The 20,348-nt window shown below is 36.6% G+C and overlaps 1 protein-coding gene across 3 annotated transcripts in view; it reads left to right on the top strand.

Annotated features, from left to right (window-relative positions):
• Positions 1–20,348, top strand: part of DPY19L1 (dpy-19 like C-mannosyltransferase 1) — a 118,133-nt gene that overhangs the window by 71,928 nt on the left and 25,857 nt on the right. For all 3 annotated transcript variants that reach the window (XM_010587174.3, XM_064290134.1, XM_064290135.1), the window contains exons 11-15: positions 1,828–1,914; positions 3,886–3,945; positions 4,500–4,580; positions 9,206–9,307; positions 16,903–16,974. In XM_010587174.3, the coding sequence (XP_010585476.1) occupies positions 1,828–1,914; positions 3,886–3,945; positions 4,500–4,580; positions 9,206–9,307; positions 16,903–16,974 (402 nt within the window). The remainder of the gene's footprint in view (positions 1–1,827; positions 1,915–3,885; positions 3,946–4,499; positions 4,581–9,205; positions 9,308–16,902; positions 16,975–20,348) is intronic.

Here is a 20,348-nt window from a genome sequence, read left to right as displayed (position 1 = left end):
GTGTCAGTTCTTCTTTAGTCTTCCTTATTCATTGTCCAGCTTTTGCAATGCATATGAGGTGATTAAAAACACCATGGCATGGGTCAGGTGCACCTTAGATGACATCTTTGCTTTTTATTGGGCAGTTCTGCTCTGTCCTGTAGGGTTACTAAGAGGTGGAATCAACTCAGTGGCAGTGGGTTTGGGTTTTGGTTTATATACAACAATAATCGGTTAGAAAATACTATGAAAAAAATGTTCCTGATACAATAGCAAGAGAAATAATATGCTTTGAAATAAACTAAAGAAATATGCAGGATGTGTATGAAGAAAATTTTGGAACTTAGCTAATGTATGTAAAATAAGGCTTAAAGAATTGCAAATAATGTGTTTTGCTTTTGGATCTAAAGATTTGATATTGTACAGATGCAATTTTTTAAATGTAATGAGGTACACATTACAAATAAAATGTAATTTTAATAAAAATGCCAGTTTTTTGAAACTTTACAAATGGGTTCCAAAATTCATATGGAAATTTGTATATATAGATCAAAAATAAAGCTTCTACAAGAGAATGTGGATTATTTTATTTATGGAGTTTTTTTAATCATGGAGCTAATCCCTAAAGACCTAAAAGTAAAGAATGATAAATTTGACTGACATAAAAGTAACAATAAAAATTAAAAAACAACGCAGAAATACTATGAACAAAGATAATGAACTGGGAAAAATATTTACATTTGCCTGACGAGAAGCTAGGTTCTGTAATATATAATGTGCTCCTAAGAAAAGTAGCAAACCCCAGTGGACAAGTGGTCAGTGGTAGGGATAGGCAATTCAGACACACATACACAAAACAGCATATTAGCAAATATATAAAGGAAGCTGAGTCTCACCCACTATGAAAATAATGAAAAACTGAAACAATGAGGTAATTTTTTTTCCTGTTAGATTGACAGATACTTAAAAGAAGAATTCATGAGTGTATGAGCCAAAAGGAACTCTCATCTGCCCTGTTGGTGGGAGAGTAAATTGGTACAATCTTTTTGTAATTTGTCAGTATTTTTTTCAAATTTTAAAAAGTATGTACCCTTCGGTCCATTAATTTCATTGCTCGTAATTTATCCATAAATGTGTTGACATGTACCTAAAACCAGTTGCCGTTGAGCCAGCTCCAGCTCACGGTGACCTCGTGTGTGTCACAGTAGAACTGTGTTCCGTAGGGTTTTCCATGGCTGATTTTTAGAAGTAGGTCATCAGGACTTTCTTCCATGGCACCTCACATCTTCAGCCTATCGGTTAGCAGCCTACTGCCTGAACCATTTGCACCACTCTGAGCCTCCAGCATGTACATAAGATGTACATACTAAGGATGCTTATCATAGCAATGTTCGTAGGAGGAAAAACAAACAAAACAAAAAACCAAACCAGAGACCACTTACGTGTCTAGCACTAGGCAGGGGACCAGTTAAATAAATTATGGTCCAGTTATTAAACGAAAAGGGTTAGATTAGTTTGGCCTGAAATGGAAAGCTCTCTGGGACATATTATTGAGAATAAAGCAAGAAATAGTGTAACTTACGTGATAGTTTTCTATTTGTGCTTTTTAAAATACATAAAACTGAAATTTATGGATGTTGCTTCCTGGAGGGTTGCGCAGGAAGCGGTTGATGGTGGTTACCTCTGGAGATTAAAGGTGTCAGAGGAAAAGGAGCTCAGTGTTCACCGTATATTCCCTTTTGTACTATTTGAATTTTGTTTATAATGGGCATGTGGCATTTTCATAATAAAAATGTGATTTTTGTTTGTTTTATGTGCATTAATTATATTTTTCTTGGATTTTTCCAGATTTCTCTTGCACTTTGTTTTGTTTTGATGTTTGGAAACTCAATGTTATTAACTTCATACTATGCTTCCTCTTTGGTCATTATTTGGGTGAGTGTTCCTCAAACACAGGACTGTTTTTGAAACTAATAGTTCTTTGTCACGGGTATGGGTTGCCTGGGGAATTTCCTACAGGAACCGTCTAGAGTGTCTTACTGAATACTTCTATATGTGACAGAGTATTGCATGTGCTCCCTTCCAAAACAGGGAACAAATGCAACCACAAATTAAAAAGCATTGTATTTTTCCTCACCATGTCCTGTCTTTTAACTTTCCTTATCTTTTTGGTCACCTAAGTTTTGGTCCCAGAGTTCATTTTAAGAATGCCTCTATGCTCTCTTCTTCCCTCCCCGCTCTTCATCTCTCCAGTTTTTATCCTGTTGCTACTCCACTCTCTTGATTCCCTTTTCCAACTCTGATATCTCACAGTGGCCCCTTCTCTTTGCTCTGCCATGGTCAGAGACTGTGACTGTTTAGTTTTTTTTTCCATGCCTGTATTTTTATTATGGAATATTGAGATAGGTTAAGGCAGGTGATAAATTCAGCTACATTTTGCTAAATCACTACCAAGAACAGAGTTCCATTATGGAGAAATTGCCTTATAGAATTGGAACAAATGCTGCAAGGTCATCTCACTCTTTTCTGCCACTTTTAGCAGGATGACGTCCCAGATATAAAAACCTTCCTAAATTTGAAGACTCTTTGAGATGATTTTGCCTTTTTTCGGTGGTATTTATTGTTACAATGTTTTTGCAAACTTAAAGGGGTTAGAAATAATTCCTTATATCTAAACTGCATGTGCTTTTGTGTAGGCCAGCTTTCTGAAGAAAGAGGCATCCTGCACTGTCCTAATTGAAATGTGTTCTACTTCTTGAATAATCATTTAAGTTACTCAGATCATTTTGGCTTTCTTGATTTCTGGAACCCATTAGCAAATTTGGGATTGCCAGTTTCTTTGTCCCATTATACAAATAGTATTTATTTAATAACCCATTTCCCAAGAATATGTCAACAGTAAAGATATTTATTGTCTTCATTCCCATTTTCACCAAAGAGAAAATTGTACTTGTTTGGAATTCATTATGATATTTCTGGAAGGTCATGCCTCAGTAAGAGAAAATAAACAGCCCTTGATTGCATACTGCTCTAAACAAACAAACAAACAAAAAAACCTGTTGCAATTGAGTAGATTCCAACACATAGCAACCCTATGGGACAGAACAGAACTGCCCCATAGGGTTTCCAAGGAGCGGCTGATGGATTCCAACTGCCAACCTTTTGGTTAGCAGCTGAGCTCTTAACCACTGTGCCCCCAGGGCTCCTAATATGTCTTAAGTATGAATTAAACATATTTATATATGTTTCATATATTTTGGTGTATAAAAATGATGCCAATAGTTACAGAATACAACACCTTTATGCACAATTATAAACATACATTTGTATGTATTTATAGTTATGACAATGAAACCTGAATCATAGCTCATTTATGTTTTCAGATGTTCAGAAACTTCTGACAACATTTATTTGGGTTCAGGTATTTGTGTTTTGGTCTCCAACCGTATTTTCGCCAACTTTGAAGTTGATTTGGATCCCTATAAGTAATGCACCTTGAAATCTGTGATTTCATAGAGGGAAGTATTTAGTTGATCCATTAAAATGTCATTTGTAGTTTTATTCTAAGAGTCAATATTTTTAGCTTAAGGAAAGTCTTATGCCTGACTGAAAGCTCTCTAATTGATTTCTTAGCTAAAAATCAGATATGTAAAATTTGTCAGAAATTTATATATGATGATTCTATTTTCAACTTTAAAAAATTACTCACTGACGTATTCTACTCTGAATATAATAGGGCTATTTGTAGAAATCACTGAGCATAGAAATTAGCCTTGATGCTTCATGGAAAATCAACAGTGTGCTGAATTTTAGATTCCTGAGAGTCTTATTATTTAAAGTATTTTTTGGTACTTGAATTTATGTCTGAAAGTATTAACTGTATTCTCTGTTATTTTCTTTATAAAGGCTGTATTGGCAATGAAACCACGTTTGCTGAAAATAAACGTATCTGAACTTAGTTTATGGGTAAGAATCCATCTATTTTAGTACCTAAGTTTTCCTTCTTTAAAATATATCAATGGTTTCAATATTTTACTTTTAAGAAAATGATCTATGTACTGCAGGGGATCTAACAGTTTTATGATATATTAAGGCTCAATTTCAATGTGTCAAATTGCCCTTTTCATGCAGCAAGTTAAGATTAATATTCGGTGTATAGTTAAAAAATCCCAGTTTTATTTATTTTATTACTTATGTTTCTTCTGAGCGGTATATGGGTAAGAAACTGTTAGTAAAAGAGGGATTTAACTGCAATTGCTGTATAAATCTTCTATAAATATATATTAATTTGACAATAAGATTATATGTATATATTTTTATTTTTGGCTATTGCTCCTTAACGTAGGAGCAACATTCTTTATTTTAATCTAAGATGCATTTTTAGCACTTTCTCTTGAATATATTTATTTCATGCGTGATTAAAGCATTTATTTTTTTTTTCCTCCTAGGCTAAGTCCATGAGATGGCTCAAGTAATAGAAATTCCAAGTTATTTTTGTTTTGTCTTTTTTTCTTTTGCAGATTATTCAAGGATGTTTTTGGTTATTTGGAACTGTCATACTCAAGTATTTGACATCTAAAATCTTTGGCATTACAGATGATGTAAGTGCATTTTTGCTTAGAGTTGAAAGATCTGATAAAGAATCAGACAGGGAAGAATGAGTTATTTGAGTCCTTGAAGTACCTGTATTTGAGCCAGCTTCCAGGATGACGGCAGTGGGTTTTTTAGTGGTTTCCAGGCTGAAGTTTGTCCACCTATTATTTTGTCTATAAAGTAAATGTGACTATGGGTATAGTCACTGTTCTCTAAAACTAATTTCTTGTCACAATTTTTTTGTTTACCCTTCTGTGTCACAAAATTTTAAAAATTTAAAGCAAGAAAACTGTAGAGATTAAGCTCAAATTTTAGTCTAGACAACCATTTTTATCTAACCTCTTTATAATTCACTTTTGAGAAAGAAAAAGATGTCATCTTGAGAGCCTCTTAAACTGCAGATCATATTGTAATTCCATTATCCCCCCGGTTTCCTGTTTAATCTTTAATAGGGTTTATTTATAAGCCTTTATAGGTAATAAGAATTTCAAAAAGGCTTCAGTTTTTGCCAGTTTAATCCAAGTTGTTCTTATTCAGAGATTTTTGTTTTTTTGGTTTTTTCCTTTTTTTGGTAGTTAGGTGTGAAAGAAAATGAGGATTTTGATCTGTAACTTTAATGATTCTTCATATCTTTAGTTGCTTTGCCTATTTTAATTGTTTAATCAATACATCCTAAGTCAGGAGGCTGTCAAAGGTTTAATTAAAAAACAAAGCAATACAACCAACATGAAAAGAGTAAACCACGTATTTTTTCCTGTAATGTATTTTTATTGGCTAATTTTCCTAATACTGTAATAGATTAAAGCTGTGGTTTTGCAGCTGGATTCTGTAAAGTCCTAGGACTTCCAAGGACTCTTACATGGGGTCTGTCTACTCCCCTACCCACTGTTAGCTCCTCTTTCACCCAGAGCAGCTTTGCTGTAATCTCTTACATACTGGACATGTATATAGGACTTCATATGAACAAGGGAATTTTTTGCTTAAAGAAGAGATTGAAATAAATTGGGCCGTTACATGGTCGGCCTACAACCACTGGAGAGACTTAAGAGAGTTTATTTCTTAAGAGTCTAAAATGTTTTTATTTGTGCATCCATTCAGTATGTACCTGCTATATGCCTGGCAATGGAATGCATGCTAGGGATATAAAGCTGAGCAAGATGGGGGTCTTAGGGGGAGATAGGAACAATTTCTAGCAATTATCATACGATATAATGAAGGCTGTGATAAAATTAAGTACAGTTGGCCCTCCGTATCTGCAGATTCAACCAACCATAGATCGAAAATACTGGAAATAGGGGAGCTTAGGGGCCTGGGGGCAACGAGGAAGGCAGCATAAGGCAAGACATGGTTCAGCCTGAAGAATGGTATGTGACTGTGAAGGAAGACACACCCAGGGAAACGGAGGCAGCCGCACCCTGAAACAATTTGGACAAGTGAGGACACTAGGAATGGGGTCACCTGACCCAGGATCTGGCAGAACATGTTTTTGGCAGAGGTCTCGGGGTGCCACAGGAATACACAGGAAAGCCAAGGAAGGCTTTTGGAAGTGACTGTTAAGATGAGATCTGAAAGGTGTTTGGGTCATTGAGAATGAGAGTGAGCAGGAAGAAAAGAGAAATATCCTAAGTCCCAGGTTTATGGAACCCACTTTCTCACTGGGGAAGACAGACCAGTTAGGGTATCGATTAGCTTTAAGTGACCACTGTCATTCTTATCACAGCCTCATGTTATACCAGGGCCATCAAAAGTGCTATAGAAACAATTACATCCCAATTAGAATTAATTTAGTTGTAATTTTAATTTTTGTAGAAATTTGTAACATTGATCCAAGGACATTAGCTCATAAACTCTTAATTTTGACATTGGTCAAAGGAAGAGAATGGCAAGGCCACCCAAGTCCTGAGAAGCATTTCTACCCACCCCCACCCCGTCCTCAGTACACCCCTCATTTCCCATCCCTGCCCCTTTCAACACTCCTCTTGGGTAGAAGCCTGATGTGCCAGAAACTATGGCTGAAATATTTCCACTTCGCAAATTTTACTTATGTGTAATTCTATTAGCAGTGAATTCTGGGGACTTTAAAAAGCCACTTTGAAAACCAGTTGCTTTTTCAGTAACATTTAAGATAATGGGCTCTTCTTTTTCTAGTTCTTAAGGTGAAATCTTAGATTACTGCTTTGGGACTTTTCTAATACAGTTTAAAGTTCTGCATTTCTCTCTCATCACTGCTTTGGCTGCTTCTCATCAGTTTTTGTTACATTTTGTTTTAGTTTTTACTCAGTTCCAAATATTTTCTAATTGCCCTGTAATTCTTTTTTAACCCAAGCGTTGTTTAGATGAATGCTGTTTAATTTCCAAATATCTGGATATTGCCCGGATTTCTTTCTGTTTTTGATTTCTAATTTGACTATTGTGTTTGGAGAACATACTTTAATATTTTTAAATTTATTAAGAACTTTTCATAGCCTACCATGGTATTGACTCGACGGCACGGAGTTTTTTTTTTACCATATCATCTAGCCTAAAGAGTGTTTCATGTGTGTTTGAAAAAAAAGTTTTTTCTACTGTTCTATAAATGTCATTTAAATCAAATTGGTCGATAGTGTTTTCTAAGGCTCCTGTACTCTTACTGAATTTTTCTGTAGTTCTATCAATTATCAAGAAAAGATATTAAAATTCCTAACTATAATTGTTGAATTGTCTGTTTTTCTTTTTAATTCTGTCACGTTTTGCTTCATTTATTTTGGAGCTTAGCTCTTAACCACTGTGCCACCGGGGTTTCCCTGGTGTTAGGTGTGTATATATTTATAATTGTTACATCTTGTTTATGAATTGACCCTTTGTCATTACGACGTTTCCTCCTTGTTTCTGGTAGTGTTTCTTGTCATAAAGTCCCTGTTGTCTGATATTAATATATATCTCAGCTCTTATGATTATGGTTTGCGTGGTATACTTTTTCCATCCTTTTACTTTCAAGTTATTTGTGTTAGTAAATCTGAAGTGTGTCTCTGGGAGACAGTCTATAGTTAAAAACCAAAATCAAACCAGTTGCCATCGAGTTGATTCCGAACTCATGGTGACCCCATGTGTGCAGAGTAGAACTGCACTCCTTAGGATTTTCAAGGCTGTGACCTTTTCAGAAGCAGATTGCCAGGGCTGACTTCCAAGGCCCCTCTGGGTGGTTCACACTGCTGGTCTTTCAGTTAGTAGTTGAGTGCTTAACCATTTGCACTCCCAGAGGCAGCATAATACTAGACTTCCATCCCTTGAATCCAATTTGAGTATCTGTTCTTTAGTGAATTTAAGCTCTTTAAGTAAATGGTAATTATTATTATATTGGGACTTATTTTTTACCATTTAAATTTTTTTTTCAACTTTTTCTTTTTAGATTTTTTTTTTTAATTTTCTTTGGGTTGTGTTTTTAAATTATTTAAGAAGTTGTATACAGTAGTCCCCCATTATCCACAGGGAATACATTCCAAGACCTCCTGTGGATGCCTGAAACCTCAGATGGTATCGAACTTTATGTATATGTGATTTGTCCTATACATCATACCTGTGGCAAAGTTTAATTTATAAATTAGGCACAGTAAGAGATTAACAACAATAACTAATACTAAAATAGAACAATTATAACAGTATACTGAAATAAAAGTTAATGGGGATGATGGAGCAGGACGGCATGAGATTGCATCACGCTAAGTACCCATTTGACATTTTCAAACCACAGTTGACTGTGGGTAACTGAAACCAGGGAAAGGGAAACTGCGGATAAGGGTATGGGCTACCATATTCTCCCTTTCAAATACATTTTCCCCAACAAGAGAATGTGTTTTAGAATTCTTCAGCACATTCCCCCACCTTTTAGTTCCCACCCCGACCTCTATCCTACTTCCTGCAGATGCCATTTATGATTTTAGTTATGGTTCGTCTTAGATATAATTTTCCCCTTTTTGCTCCTTGCCTTTTTAATAATAATAAAGTAATAAACTTCAAAATTTGGCAGATGTATTATATCTTTGAGCCACAGTTTTCTTAGTTTAAAAAAAGAACTACGCCTCCCTCATATGGCTTCTTGTAGTAAGTAAATGAGGTGATACACGTGAGAGCACTTGATAAAATATAAAGAATTGCATAAAAGTTGATTTCAGTCAAAAGGTGCTTTTTAATTCAAGGTCTGTTCATCTTCTCCATTTTCAACATGTTTTTCCAGTCTCCTTTCAGGAATCAGAATTGTATTTCTGTTTCTTTCCTTCATAGCCCTTTGCCCCTGTGTGATTCATAGAAGTCTGTATGTATTTCCAAACCCACACCTCCTGAGAGGCTCCTGCAAACATGTTGCATGGTGCATTTTACTAGGGTTAGTACAATGAACAGGAAAGCCCAAGGGCAATAAAGCCTTTGGTATGTTGAGCGTGGAGGGTAGGATGGTGTCAGAGCTATCACTTGTCAGCAAAAGAAGGGAGAATTGTGAAGTTGGATGGCAAGGCACTTCATGCTGTAACAAAAGCAGGCCCTGTATGGCTACAGCGGGCTCTAAAGTGTAGTGAAAATATTTTTAGATCACATTAAGATTAAGGTATGCATTATTACAATGTATGGCTTAATGGTACCTCATTTGGTTTCTTATTAGGCTCACATTGGCAACTTATTAACATCAAAATTCTTCAGTTACAAGGATTTTGATACTTTATTGTACACCTGCGCAGCAGAGTTTGACTTTATGGAAAAGGAGGTAAGATGCGATTTCTATTTTTCATTCCTTATGTTTAGAGGTCTATTCATCTTTCATAAAGGGTGCTCCTGTTATTTCAGACTCTTTCCTCCGTGGTGTTATCTCACTTTGAAGAAAAAGGGAAATCTGGCAGCTTAGAGGAAAAGTTCCTATTTACCTTAGTGCAGATCCCTGAAGTGTATGGCCTTCTCGCATTTTGATAACTTAGAAGCATGCATTGAGGCTAGCAATAGTTCTCGGATGAGTAAACACAGAGGCATTTCAAGTTGCCTCTTTTCAAAGATAGGCATTAATTCAGCCAAGCTCTCAAGCTCTTACATTGCCACTCATTTTGTTGTTCAATTGAGTGATTGCATCACTTTAAAGATATGATTGAGTACAAGTTTTTCATTCCAACAACATTTTTCTTTCTAAAACTGTACTCAGATGTTTAGAAGGAAATGAGAGAATGTTTAGTGGACTGTGAGACACAAGCCTGCAACATTACTTGATGTTCTTGAGCAAGTGACCCTCACCCTTTGTGTCATAGTTTACTAGTTTCCAGCAGTGTGCTACAAAAATTGTCGAAACAAAATGAGATAATACACAGGAAACCGCTTTGATCTTTTAATAATATTTTATATAAAATAAAATTATTTTGAAATACGCTAGTTTGGGTCAACTGTCATAGTTTACTAGTTTCCAGCAGTGTGCTACAAAAATTGTCGAAACAAAATGAGATAATACACAGGAAACCGCTTTGATCTTTTAATAATATTTTATATAAAATAAAATTATTTTGAAATACGCTAGTTTGGGTCAACAAACATGTATATGTGTGGCTTTTTTAACAGCACCCCTGCAGTTTATTATAACATTATATTATTTGTAAAAGTCTGGTTCAGTGGTATGTACATGTTAAACTGGTCCATGGTATTCTGTAGACATATGCGTTCTTGCCCCAGGGGCCAAGTGAGAGCGAGCCCAGTGTCCACAGGCCAGTGGATGCTACTGCTTCACACTGCGAGCCCTCAGCCACGACCTATTCCAAGTGTCTCCTGCAGATGGACTGTTTACTACAGTGACTTATCCCATAAAAAACCAGTGACTAATCAGTCTTCATTTATTTTGTGTTCTGGCAAATGGTTCTGACATATCATGGCTGATAAAAGGTGTAGGAATGGTAGGACTTAGCAGAAGGCTGTGAACATTATTGAGGACGTCATCAATGCCAGTATTACCTAAAAGTTTTAACTATCAGGGATGTGATGGAAGAGGGTTTGTGGAGGCATAGCATGACCTCAGTGAATTTGAAGAACACAGTAAAGCTCTTTCCAGCATCGGTGCTCCACGTGCCCAGGGATCTTCATAGGGACTGTGGTACAGGTATGCAGTGCCCATTCAGGGAGAATGCCCCTTGGATGATTTGGTCATACAGTGGGGAAGGGGGACAATTTAACATCATATCATACTGACATAGATGCTCAAGATGTGAAATGGAGTGAACAAATGGCTCAATCTCATTTAAGTACAGGTAACACATGTATAGTAAAGTGTGAGAAAGCAAAACTCAAACTGGTTTTTGGGTGGAGAGATAAATGATGATTAACTTTTTTTGTAACTTGCATTTTCTGAAATTTTCTGTAGTGATCATATATTTAAATTATGGTATTAAAAAAAGTAAGCCAATGAAAAGGATCTTTCCCTTTTAAGTATGAAGACAGATAGCAACAATACTTAAAGTACAGAGATACCAAGACAAGAACGTTTTTGTGGCAGAAAATAGGCAACGTGGGGTAGACCCATGTGCATGTACTTACCTGTGTGTACGTGTACATACTTAATATGGGATGAAGTAAGCACCACAGATAAATGGAGAGAAGATGTATTATTTAGTGAATAGTATTTGAGAAACTTGGTGTATGATGGAGAGTCAGGTTAGGGTTGTATAACATGTATCAAACTTCATTTCAGTTAATTAATGTGTTAAAAATAAGTGAAACCTGAAAAATATTTTTGAGAGACATTTCTCATGAATATTAACTTCATCTCTGGGCATAATACTAGTGGGAGAGCTCATATGGAAATGATTAGTAGATTTGCACATTACTGAAAACATCTGTACATTAAATATTTAAAAAATTTAAGGGCAAATGACTAACTGGAATAATTCTGGCCATAAATATAATAAATGAGACTAGGGGTTAGTGTAATTATAATAGGAGTTTGTCCAAATTGATTAAAAAAATAAATAATAAATACCAAGGACCCTCGGCCCCTTCCCGTCAAACACATCCCACCGGCACACACATATGCAGAAGTCACTGAAGGATGTTCATAGACGAGCTATCAGAGAGGAGAGGCTGATAACGGATTAAAAGGTGAAATTGTCATGTGTATGTTTTCTGCATTTTCTAAGCTTTTACAGTAAACACATATAACTTTCATACTTAGAGGAACATTAACAGTTTTTAAGAAATGATAAAAGAATTTATAATTCTAATAGAACACTCTTGTCTTTCACAGTGTAGTTTGTCTCCTTTGCATATTCTCTCATGTGCCTATACTCTCTGGTGTATCTTTTGGTATTTAGAAAATTTTATGATTTTGTTCTAAATGGTACTTCTTTATTAATACCTTTATATACTATCCTTAGCCCTTTCTATTCGTCTTCCTACTGAGAGTAATACTGAACTTACCTAGTAACTTCTTGCCACCGCCCTACTTCCCACCTGATTCCAATTTATTTCAATAATCAGTGAGGAAATCCTGGTGGTGTATCGGGTAAGTGCCATGACTGCTAACCAAAGAGTCGGCAGTTCGAATCTGCCAGGCGGTCCTCAGAAACATTATGGGGCAGTTCTACTCTGTCCTGTAGGGTCACTATGAGTCGGAATCGACTTGACAGCACTGGGTTTGGTTTTTGGTTTTGGTAATCAGTGAGTGGCGCCGTGGTAGTGCAGTGGCTAAGAACTCAGGCTGCTAACCAAAGGGTCAGTGGTTCAAATCCACCAACTGCTCCTTGGAAAACCCATGAGGCAGTTTTAGTCTGTCGTATAGGGTTGCTATGAGTCAGAATTGACTCAATGTCAGTGGGCTTTATAATCAGTGAGGGAATCCCTGCACTTGACTGCTAACCAACAGGTTGGAGCTTCATGTCTACCCAGAGCTACTTCAAAAGAAAGACCTGATAATCTGCTTCCAAAAAATCAGCCATTAAAAACCCTATGGAGCCTAGTTCTCCTCTGACACACATGGGGCTGCTGTGAGTCAGTCTACTCAGTGGGAACTTTTTTTAATAGTCATTGAGATTATTGTACTTTCTGTATACTCTGCCTCTCCATGTTTTAATAGTGCCATTGTATCTTCATTGCCAGCACATATAACCACTCATACTCTTCTGTCATCTTTATTCCCATCATTAAGTCATAATTGTATAGGTAAATACTTTTTTTTTTTTTAATGCTCGCTTCCCATTTTGACTTGAAGCCCCTCTTGTCATGTCTTGGTTGTGTGACACTTGCTCTCCAGTGTATTCCTCAGGAAGGGCTCATGAGTTTTTACATGTTCAAAATGTCTTACCTATGATCTTTATACACAAAGGTCAGTTTGGGGAGATGTAAAATCTTTGGCCCATGTGTCTGTCTTTCCTTGAGTATCTTAAATATGTTACTCCAGTGTCTTCTGGCCTAAGGTCTGATGCTAATCTGATTTTCCATTAACCACAAATATTAAAAAATACATTTTAAAATGTTTTTTGAACATGATTTAAAAATTTTTTTGAACACTTCGTTAAATTTTGTTACTTTAACACAGTTTTGACATTAAAATTTAAGGCATACACCTGTGTCTTATATTGTTCTTACATTTATTATTATTAGAAAAATGTTTGATTATTTAAATGATAAAATAGTTTTAGCCACATGATTTTTTGCTTAGATTCAGTCATAATTTAAAATTTACAAAATAGAAAGGATTATATTTTAATATTAAGTACCATGCAAGTATTTATAAAGGTAAATAGTAAAGTAAAAATGTGAAACTTCTTTTTAATGGAATTTCTAACTGTGTGAAGTATGCAGTGCGTATAATAAATTATCAGAATTATTTACTTATCTAATATGGACTAAGAAGCCTGGTGGTACAATAGTTAAGCAATCAGCTGTTAACCAAAAGGTTGATGGTTTGAATTCACCCAGCACAGGGGAAAGTCCTGGCGATCAGCTCCTGTAAAAACTACAGCCTGGAGACCTTACAGGGCAGGTCTGTTCTGTGATAACAGGTTGCTGTAAGTTGAAAACAACCTGACAGCCTCCAGCAACAGAGTTTGTCGTTGTTAGATGCCATCAAGTGAGTCCCGACTCACAGCGACTCTGTGTAAAACGGAATTAAACACTGCTTGGTCCTGCACCATCCTCGCAGTTGCTGCCATGTTTGAATCCATTATTGCGGCCACTGTGTCAGTCCATCTCATCAAGGGTTTTCCTCTTTTACGCTGACCCTCTACACCATCCTCGCAGTTGCTGCCATGTTTGAATCCATTATTGCGGCCACTGTGTCAGTCCATCTCATCAAGGGTTTTCCTCTTTTACGCTGACCCTCTACTTTAGCCAACACGATGTCTTTCTCCAGGGGCTGGGCCCTCCTGATAACTTGTACAATGTACATGAGACGAAGCCTTGCCATCCTCGCTTCTAAGGAGCATTCTGGCTGTACTTCTTCCAAGACGGATTTGTTCATTTTTCTCGCAGTCCATGGTTTATTCAGTATTCTTCGCCAACACCATAGCTCAAATGCATCAGTTCTTTTTCGGTTTTACTTACTCATTGTCCACCTTTCACTCGCATATGAAGCAATTGAAAATACCATGGTTTAGGTTGGGTGCACCTTAGTTCTCAAAGTAATGTATTGCCCAGTGCAATATGTCATTTGATTTCTTGACTGCTGCTTCCATGGTTGTAGATTGTGGATTCAAGTGAAATTATATCCTTGACAACTTCTATCTTTTCTCCATTTGAAATGTTGCTTATTGGTCCAGTTGCGAGGATTTTTTTTTTCTTTATGTTGAGGTTTAATCCATACTGAAGGCTGTAAGTTCTTCAAGTAAGTTTTTGATCTTCAGTTACTTCAAGTAACTTCATGTCCTCTTCGCTTTTAGCAAGCAATGTTGTGTCATCTATATATAGCAGATTGTTAATGAGTCTTCCTCCAATCCTGTTGCCATGTTCTTCATTATAGTACAGCTTCTCAAATTATTTGCTTAGCATACAGACTGAATAAGTATGGTGAAAGGATACAACCCTGACACACACCTTTCCTGATTTTAAACTACTCAGTATCCTCTTGCTGTGTTCAAACAACTGCCTCTTGATCTATGTACAGGCTGCTCATGAGCAAAATTAAGTGTTCTGAAGTTCCTGTTCTTTGTCATCCATAATTTGTTATAATCCACACAGTCAAATATCTTTGCATAATACACAGATAAACATCTTTTTAGTATTCTTTGCTTTCCACTAAGATCCATCTGACATCAGCAGTGATATCTCTCATTCCACGTCCATTCCTGAATCTTGCTTGAATTTCTGTCAGCTCCTGTCAAGGTACTGCTACAACCATTTTTTAATTACCTTCAGCAAAATTTTACTTGTGTGTGATATTAATGATATTGTTTGATAATTTCTGCATTCTTTCGGGTCACCTTTCTTTGGAATGGGCACAAATATGGATCTCTTCTAGTCATTTGGCCAGATAGCTGTCTTCCAAATTTCTTGGTGTAGATGAGCGAGTGTTTCCAGCATTGCATCCGTTTGTTGAAACATATTAATTGGTATTCTGTCAATTCCTGGAGACTTGTTTTTCACCAGTGCCTCCAGTGCAGATTGGACTTCTTCCTTTAGTACCATTGGTTCTTAATCATATGCCAGCTCCTGAAGTGGTTGAACATGGACCAGTTCTTTTTGGTACAGGGACTGTGTGTATTCCTTCCATCTTCTTTTGATGCTTCCTGTGTCATTCGGTATCTTGCTGTTAGAATCCTTCCATATTGCAACTCAAGGCTTGAATTTTTTCTGCAGTTCTTTCAGCTTGAGAAATGCCGAATGTGTTCTTCCCTTTTGGTTTTCTAACTGAAGATCTTTGCACATTTCATTATAATACTTTGTATTCTCGAGCTGCCTTTTGAAATCTTCTGTTCGGCTCTTTTATGTCATCATTTCTTCAATTTGTTTTAGCTATTCTACTTTCCAGAGCAAGTTTCAGAGTCTCTTCTGACATCCATTTTGGTGTTTTCTTTCTTTCCTGTCTTTTTAAGCCAACAGTAACAACAGAGTTTAGGGAAGAATAATATTATCTAAAGATTCCTTTTTTAGCCACTGGCCTTTAGAAGCCCTGGTGGTGCAATGATGAGTGCTTGGGTATTAACCGAAAGGTAGGGCAGTTGGAACCCACTGAGTGGCTGTGCTAGAGCAAGGCCTGATGAACTGCTCCAGAAAAGATGACAGCCTAGAAAACTCTATGGGGCAGTTGTACACTGTGACATGGGGTTGCTATGAGTTGAAATCAACTTGACGGTACCCAATAACAACAATATGGGACAGTGGGTGAGAAAATCAGAGTAATGAGTGAAAAAAAGTAGACAATACTACTTACTGTATACTTTGTCGAATTAAGAAGTACCAGTGTTTCTAATGTGGTTGAGACTAAAAACCAAAACCAAACCCACTGCCATCAAGTCAATTCTGACTCATAAGGACACTGTAAGACAGAGTAGAACTGCCCCATAGGGTTTCCAAGGCTCTTAATCTTATGGAAGCAGACTGCCACATCTTTCTCCTGTAAAGTGGCTGGTGGGTTCAAACTGCTGACCTTTCAGTTAGCAGCCGAGTGCTTAGCCACAGTGCTACCAGGGCTCCTGTGGTTGAGACTAGGTTTCTCTTTTTAAAAGTATTTAGAAAGGCAAACAGTATTTGACTCAATAATATATTTTTACTTTTGTAAGGGGATATGTGGGAAAGCAAATAAATGACAATTTGGAAATTTCAAGGCCGGGATTCTTTTAAGACTGACCTAAATAAATTATTGAGAGGAGCTGAGGGGTACAGTGTTGTAGAGCTTGTTACTAAAAATATTTTTTTATGATTACGTTACTAAAGAAGATATAAAAATACCTTTTGTTCACCTTGTAAACACTAGTCATTATTTTGTGTTTGTGTGTATGTATCATGGGTGAGATTTTTGTTCCCCACAAAGTGTATAGGAAAAGCTTTTTAAAGGAGCTCTGTTGACCTTAGATTAATATTAGGTCAAGCTTTCTGGTTAGGCAAGGAGCGGACAAAAAGTGAACAGTCATCTCTCCAGTCATATTTCATATTTACAAGTGTTCGTAAGTTCGTAATGTGTAAGAACTGTATTTGTTAATGTTTTTTACTCACCACTCTAGGGAAGTTTGTTTCTGTGGAAAGTACCTTCATTTTTATGGTAGGAGTCAGTAGGTAGATGGGTGAATGCTACTGTTTTTCTATGTAAACTTTTTAAAATTTCACTTTCATTATTTTCAATGAAATTTTGTCTGTCTAAAATAACATTTTCCTCTAATAAAACATCTCTGTGAATTTCAGACTCCATTGAGGTATACAAAGACATTGCTGCTTCCTGTGGTTCTTGTAGTGTTTATTGCAATTGTTAGAAAGGTATGTTTATCACTTATCACTTAAGAGCTCTTCCTTGTAATAAAACGTGTTCTTGTTTTTACATGGTTACATGTCTTTATACTTAAAAAAAAAGTGTTCTTGTTTTTACATGGTTACATGTCTTTATACTTAGCTAAGTGTTAATATGATAAACTTATTACGTGGGTTTAATGACACATATTCTGTATTTTCTTACTCATAGTGATTGATCCACAGTTAGAAGCCTTTAAAATCTTCTGGTATCTGTTTGTATAAAAGAGATACAGGAAGAGAATGGCTCAGATTTTGATGTTATTTGAGAAGAAATAGTTAAAGAGACTCTGTTCTCCCAGATACAACTTGCTTTGTCTAAGTAAATCATTACTGACTTGTTTTTAATTTTTATATATTGTTTCTTTTTTAATCTTAAAAAAAAATTTAATTTCTTTTTAAAAATTGAAAAAAAATTTTTTTTTTACTATTTAAAACATTTAATATATACCTTTCTAAGTGATTTGTGCAGTATCCACTAACTCCTGGATCATATTTATCAAAAGGAAAATAAATTATTAATGATGTATTAATAAAATAGATAAAATAAAATGTTTAGACTCCTAACTTGGCTATGATAATGAAATTCTAAGGATAGATGTACATCAGGCCAGAGAATCTTCGGTCTTTAATGAGAAAGAGCAGGTATGATATTCTCTTTTTTTAAAGGTAATGAATTGAAATTAATCCGTGATCGAATAAGAAATGTTAGACTCTGAAAGTTTTCTGGTTTGTAGTTAGTGATTTCTGTGTTAACCAATGTCATATGTTTGTAGGATTTTCTGCACTATAATTTTCATTCATGTTATACATTTGTATTGTGCTTTATACTCTCCCAAGATCTTTTCACTCATGTTATTTCAATTGGTTGTTTGACAGTCCTTTAGGGTAGACACATATTATCATCCCCATTTGATGGATGCAGAATTGGAAGGTCAGAGAGGTTGTTACTAGCCTTACATTTTGTCCATTAAAAAGCTAGGGGGTTCTGCTATGCATATTTCCAACAACAAAAGATAAAATAAATTCTTAAAAAAAAAACAAAAACAGGAGGAGAGCAAGAACCGGAGTCAGCACCGTAGCCCCCACATTGGACATCATATATATTCAGCTTAGTATCCCCACAGCACTTTCAACTCTAGTCAGCACATATATAGTCACTTCTTCCTGCATGCCAGACCCTGTACTTTCTTTGCACTTTTGCTTTGCATACTTTATCTGGGTGCACACCTCGTAGGTACTCAAACATTAGACATTGGCAATCTAGAATATATACAGAAAAAGCCACCTGGATGGCTAGAGAGGATCAGATTCAGGAAGCTGGGATGTTTTATTTAAAGAAGAAAAGATCCCAATGGAAAGAGGATAATTGCTTTCAAATATTTTAAAGCCTGTCACTTGAAAATAAGATTACACTCATTCTAATTCCTTAGATAGAAGTATGGCATGAAACAAGACCCATACCTCACTCCATACACAAAAACTAACTCAAAATGGATCAAAGACCTAAATATAAAATCTAAAATGATAAAGATCATGGAAGAAAAAATAGGGATGTTAGGAGCCCTAATACATGGCTAAACAGATACAAAACATTATAAAGAATGTAGAAGAAAAACTAGATAACTGGGAGCACCTAAAAATCAAACACCTATGCTCATCCAAAGACTTCACCAAAAGAGTAAAAAGACTACCTACAGACTGGGAAAAAGTTTTTAGCTCTGACATTTCTGATCAGCGTCTGATCTATGAAATCTACATGATACTGCAAAAACTCAACTACAAAAAGACAAATAACCCAATTAAAAAATGGGCAAACGATATGAATAGACACTTCACTAAAGAAGACATTCAGGTACCTAACAGATATATGAGGAAATGTTCATGATCATTAGCCATTAGAGAAATGCAGATCAAAACTACAATGAGATTTCATCTCACCCCAACAAGGCTGTCATTAATCCAAAAAACACAAAATAATAAATGTTGGAGAGGCTGTGGAGAGATTGGAACACTTCTACACTGCTGGTGGGAATGTTAAATGGTACAACCACTTTGGAAATCGATTTGGCACTTTCTTAAAAAGCTAGAAATAGAACTACCAAAAGATCCAGCAATCTCACTCCTTGGACTATATCCTAGAGAAATAAGAGCCTTTACACGAACAGATATATGCACACCCAGGTTTATTGCAGCACTGTTTACAATAGCAAAAAGATGGAAGCAACCAAGGTGCCCATCAGCGGATGAATGGATAAATAAATTATGGTATATTCACACAATGGAATACCGCGCATCAATAACGAACAGTGAGGAATCTGTGAAACATTTCATAACATGGAGGAACCTGGAAGGCATTATGCCGAGTGAAATTAGTCAGTGGCAAAAGGCCAAATATTGTATAAGACCACTATTATAACAACTTGAGAAATAGTTTAAGCTGAGAAGAAAACATTCTTTTGTGGTTACAAGAGGGGGGAGGGAGGGGGGTGGGAGAGGGGCATTCACTAATTAGATAGTAGATAAGAACTGCTTTAGGTGAAAGGAAAGAAAGCACACAATACAGTGGAGGTCAGCACAATGGGACTACACCAAAAGCAAAGAAGTTTCTTGAATAAACTGAATGCTTCAAAGGCCAGCGTAGCAGGGGCAGGAGTCTGGGGACCATGGTTTCAGGGGACATCTAAGTCAATTGGCATAATAAAATCTATTAAGAAAACATTCTGCATCCCATTTTGAAGAGTGGCGTCTGGGGTCTTAAACGCTAGCAAGCAGCCATCTAAGATGCATCAATTGGTCTCAACCCACCTGGATCAAAGGAGAATGAAGAACGCCAAGGACACAAGGCGATTACGAGCCCAAGAGACAGAAAGGACCACATGAACCGGAAACGACATCATCCTGAGACCAGAAGAACTAGATGGTGCCTGCCTACAACTGATGACTGCCCTGACAGGGAACACAATAGAGAACCCCTGAGGGAGCAGGAGAGCAATGGGATGCAGACCCCAAATTCTCATAAGACCAGACTTAATGGCCTGACTGAGACTGGAAGGACCCTGGTGGTCCTGGCCCCCAGACCTTCTGTTGGCCCAGGACAGGAACCATTCCCAAAGCCAACTCTTCAGACATGGATTGGACTGGACAATGGGTTGGAGAGGGATGTTGGTGAGGAGTGAGCTTCTTGGATCAGGTGGACACTTGAGACTATGTTGGCATCTCCTGCCTGGAGGGGAGATGAGAGGGTGGAGGGGATTAGAAGCTGGCAAAATGGACACGAAAAGAGAGAGTGGAGGGAGAGAGCAAGCTGTCTCATTAGGGGGAGAGTAATTGGGAGCGTGTAG

The sequence above is a fragment of the Loxodonta africana genome, chromosome 8 (genome assembly GCF_030014295.1).
Source record: "Loxodonta africana isolate mLoxAfr1 chromosome 8, mLoxAfr1.hap2, whole genome shotgun sequence".
Lineage (NCBI taxonomy): Eukaryota > Metazoa > Chordata > Mammalia > Proboscidea > Elephantidae > Loxodonta > Loxodonta africana.
The sequence above is the reverse complement of the archived record's forward strand: the minus strand, read 5'-3'. Positions and strand labels throughout refer to the sequence as shown.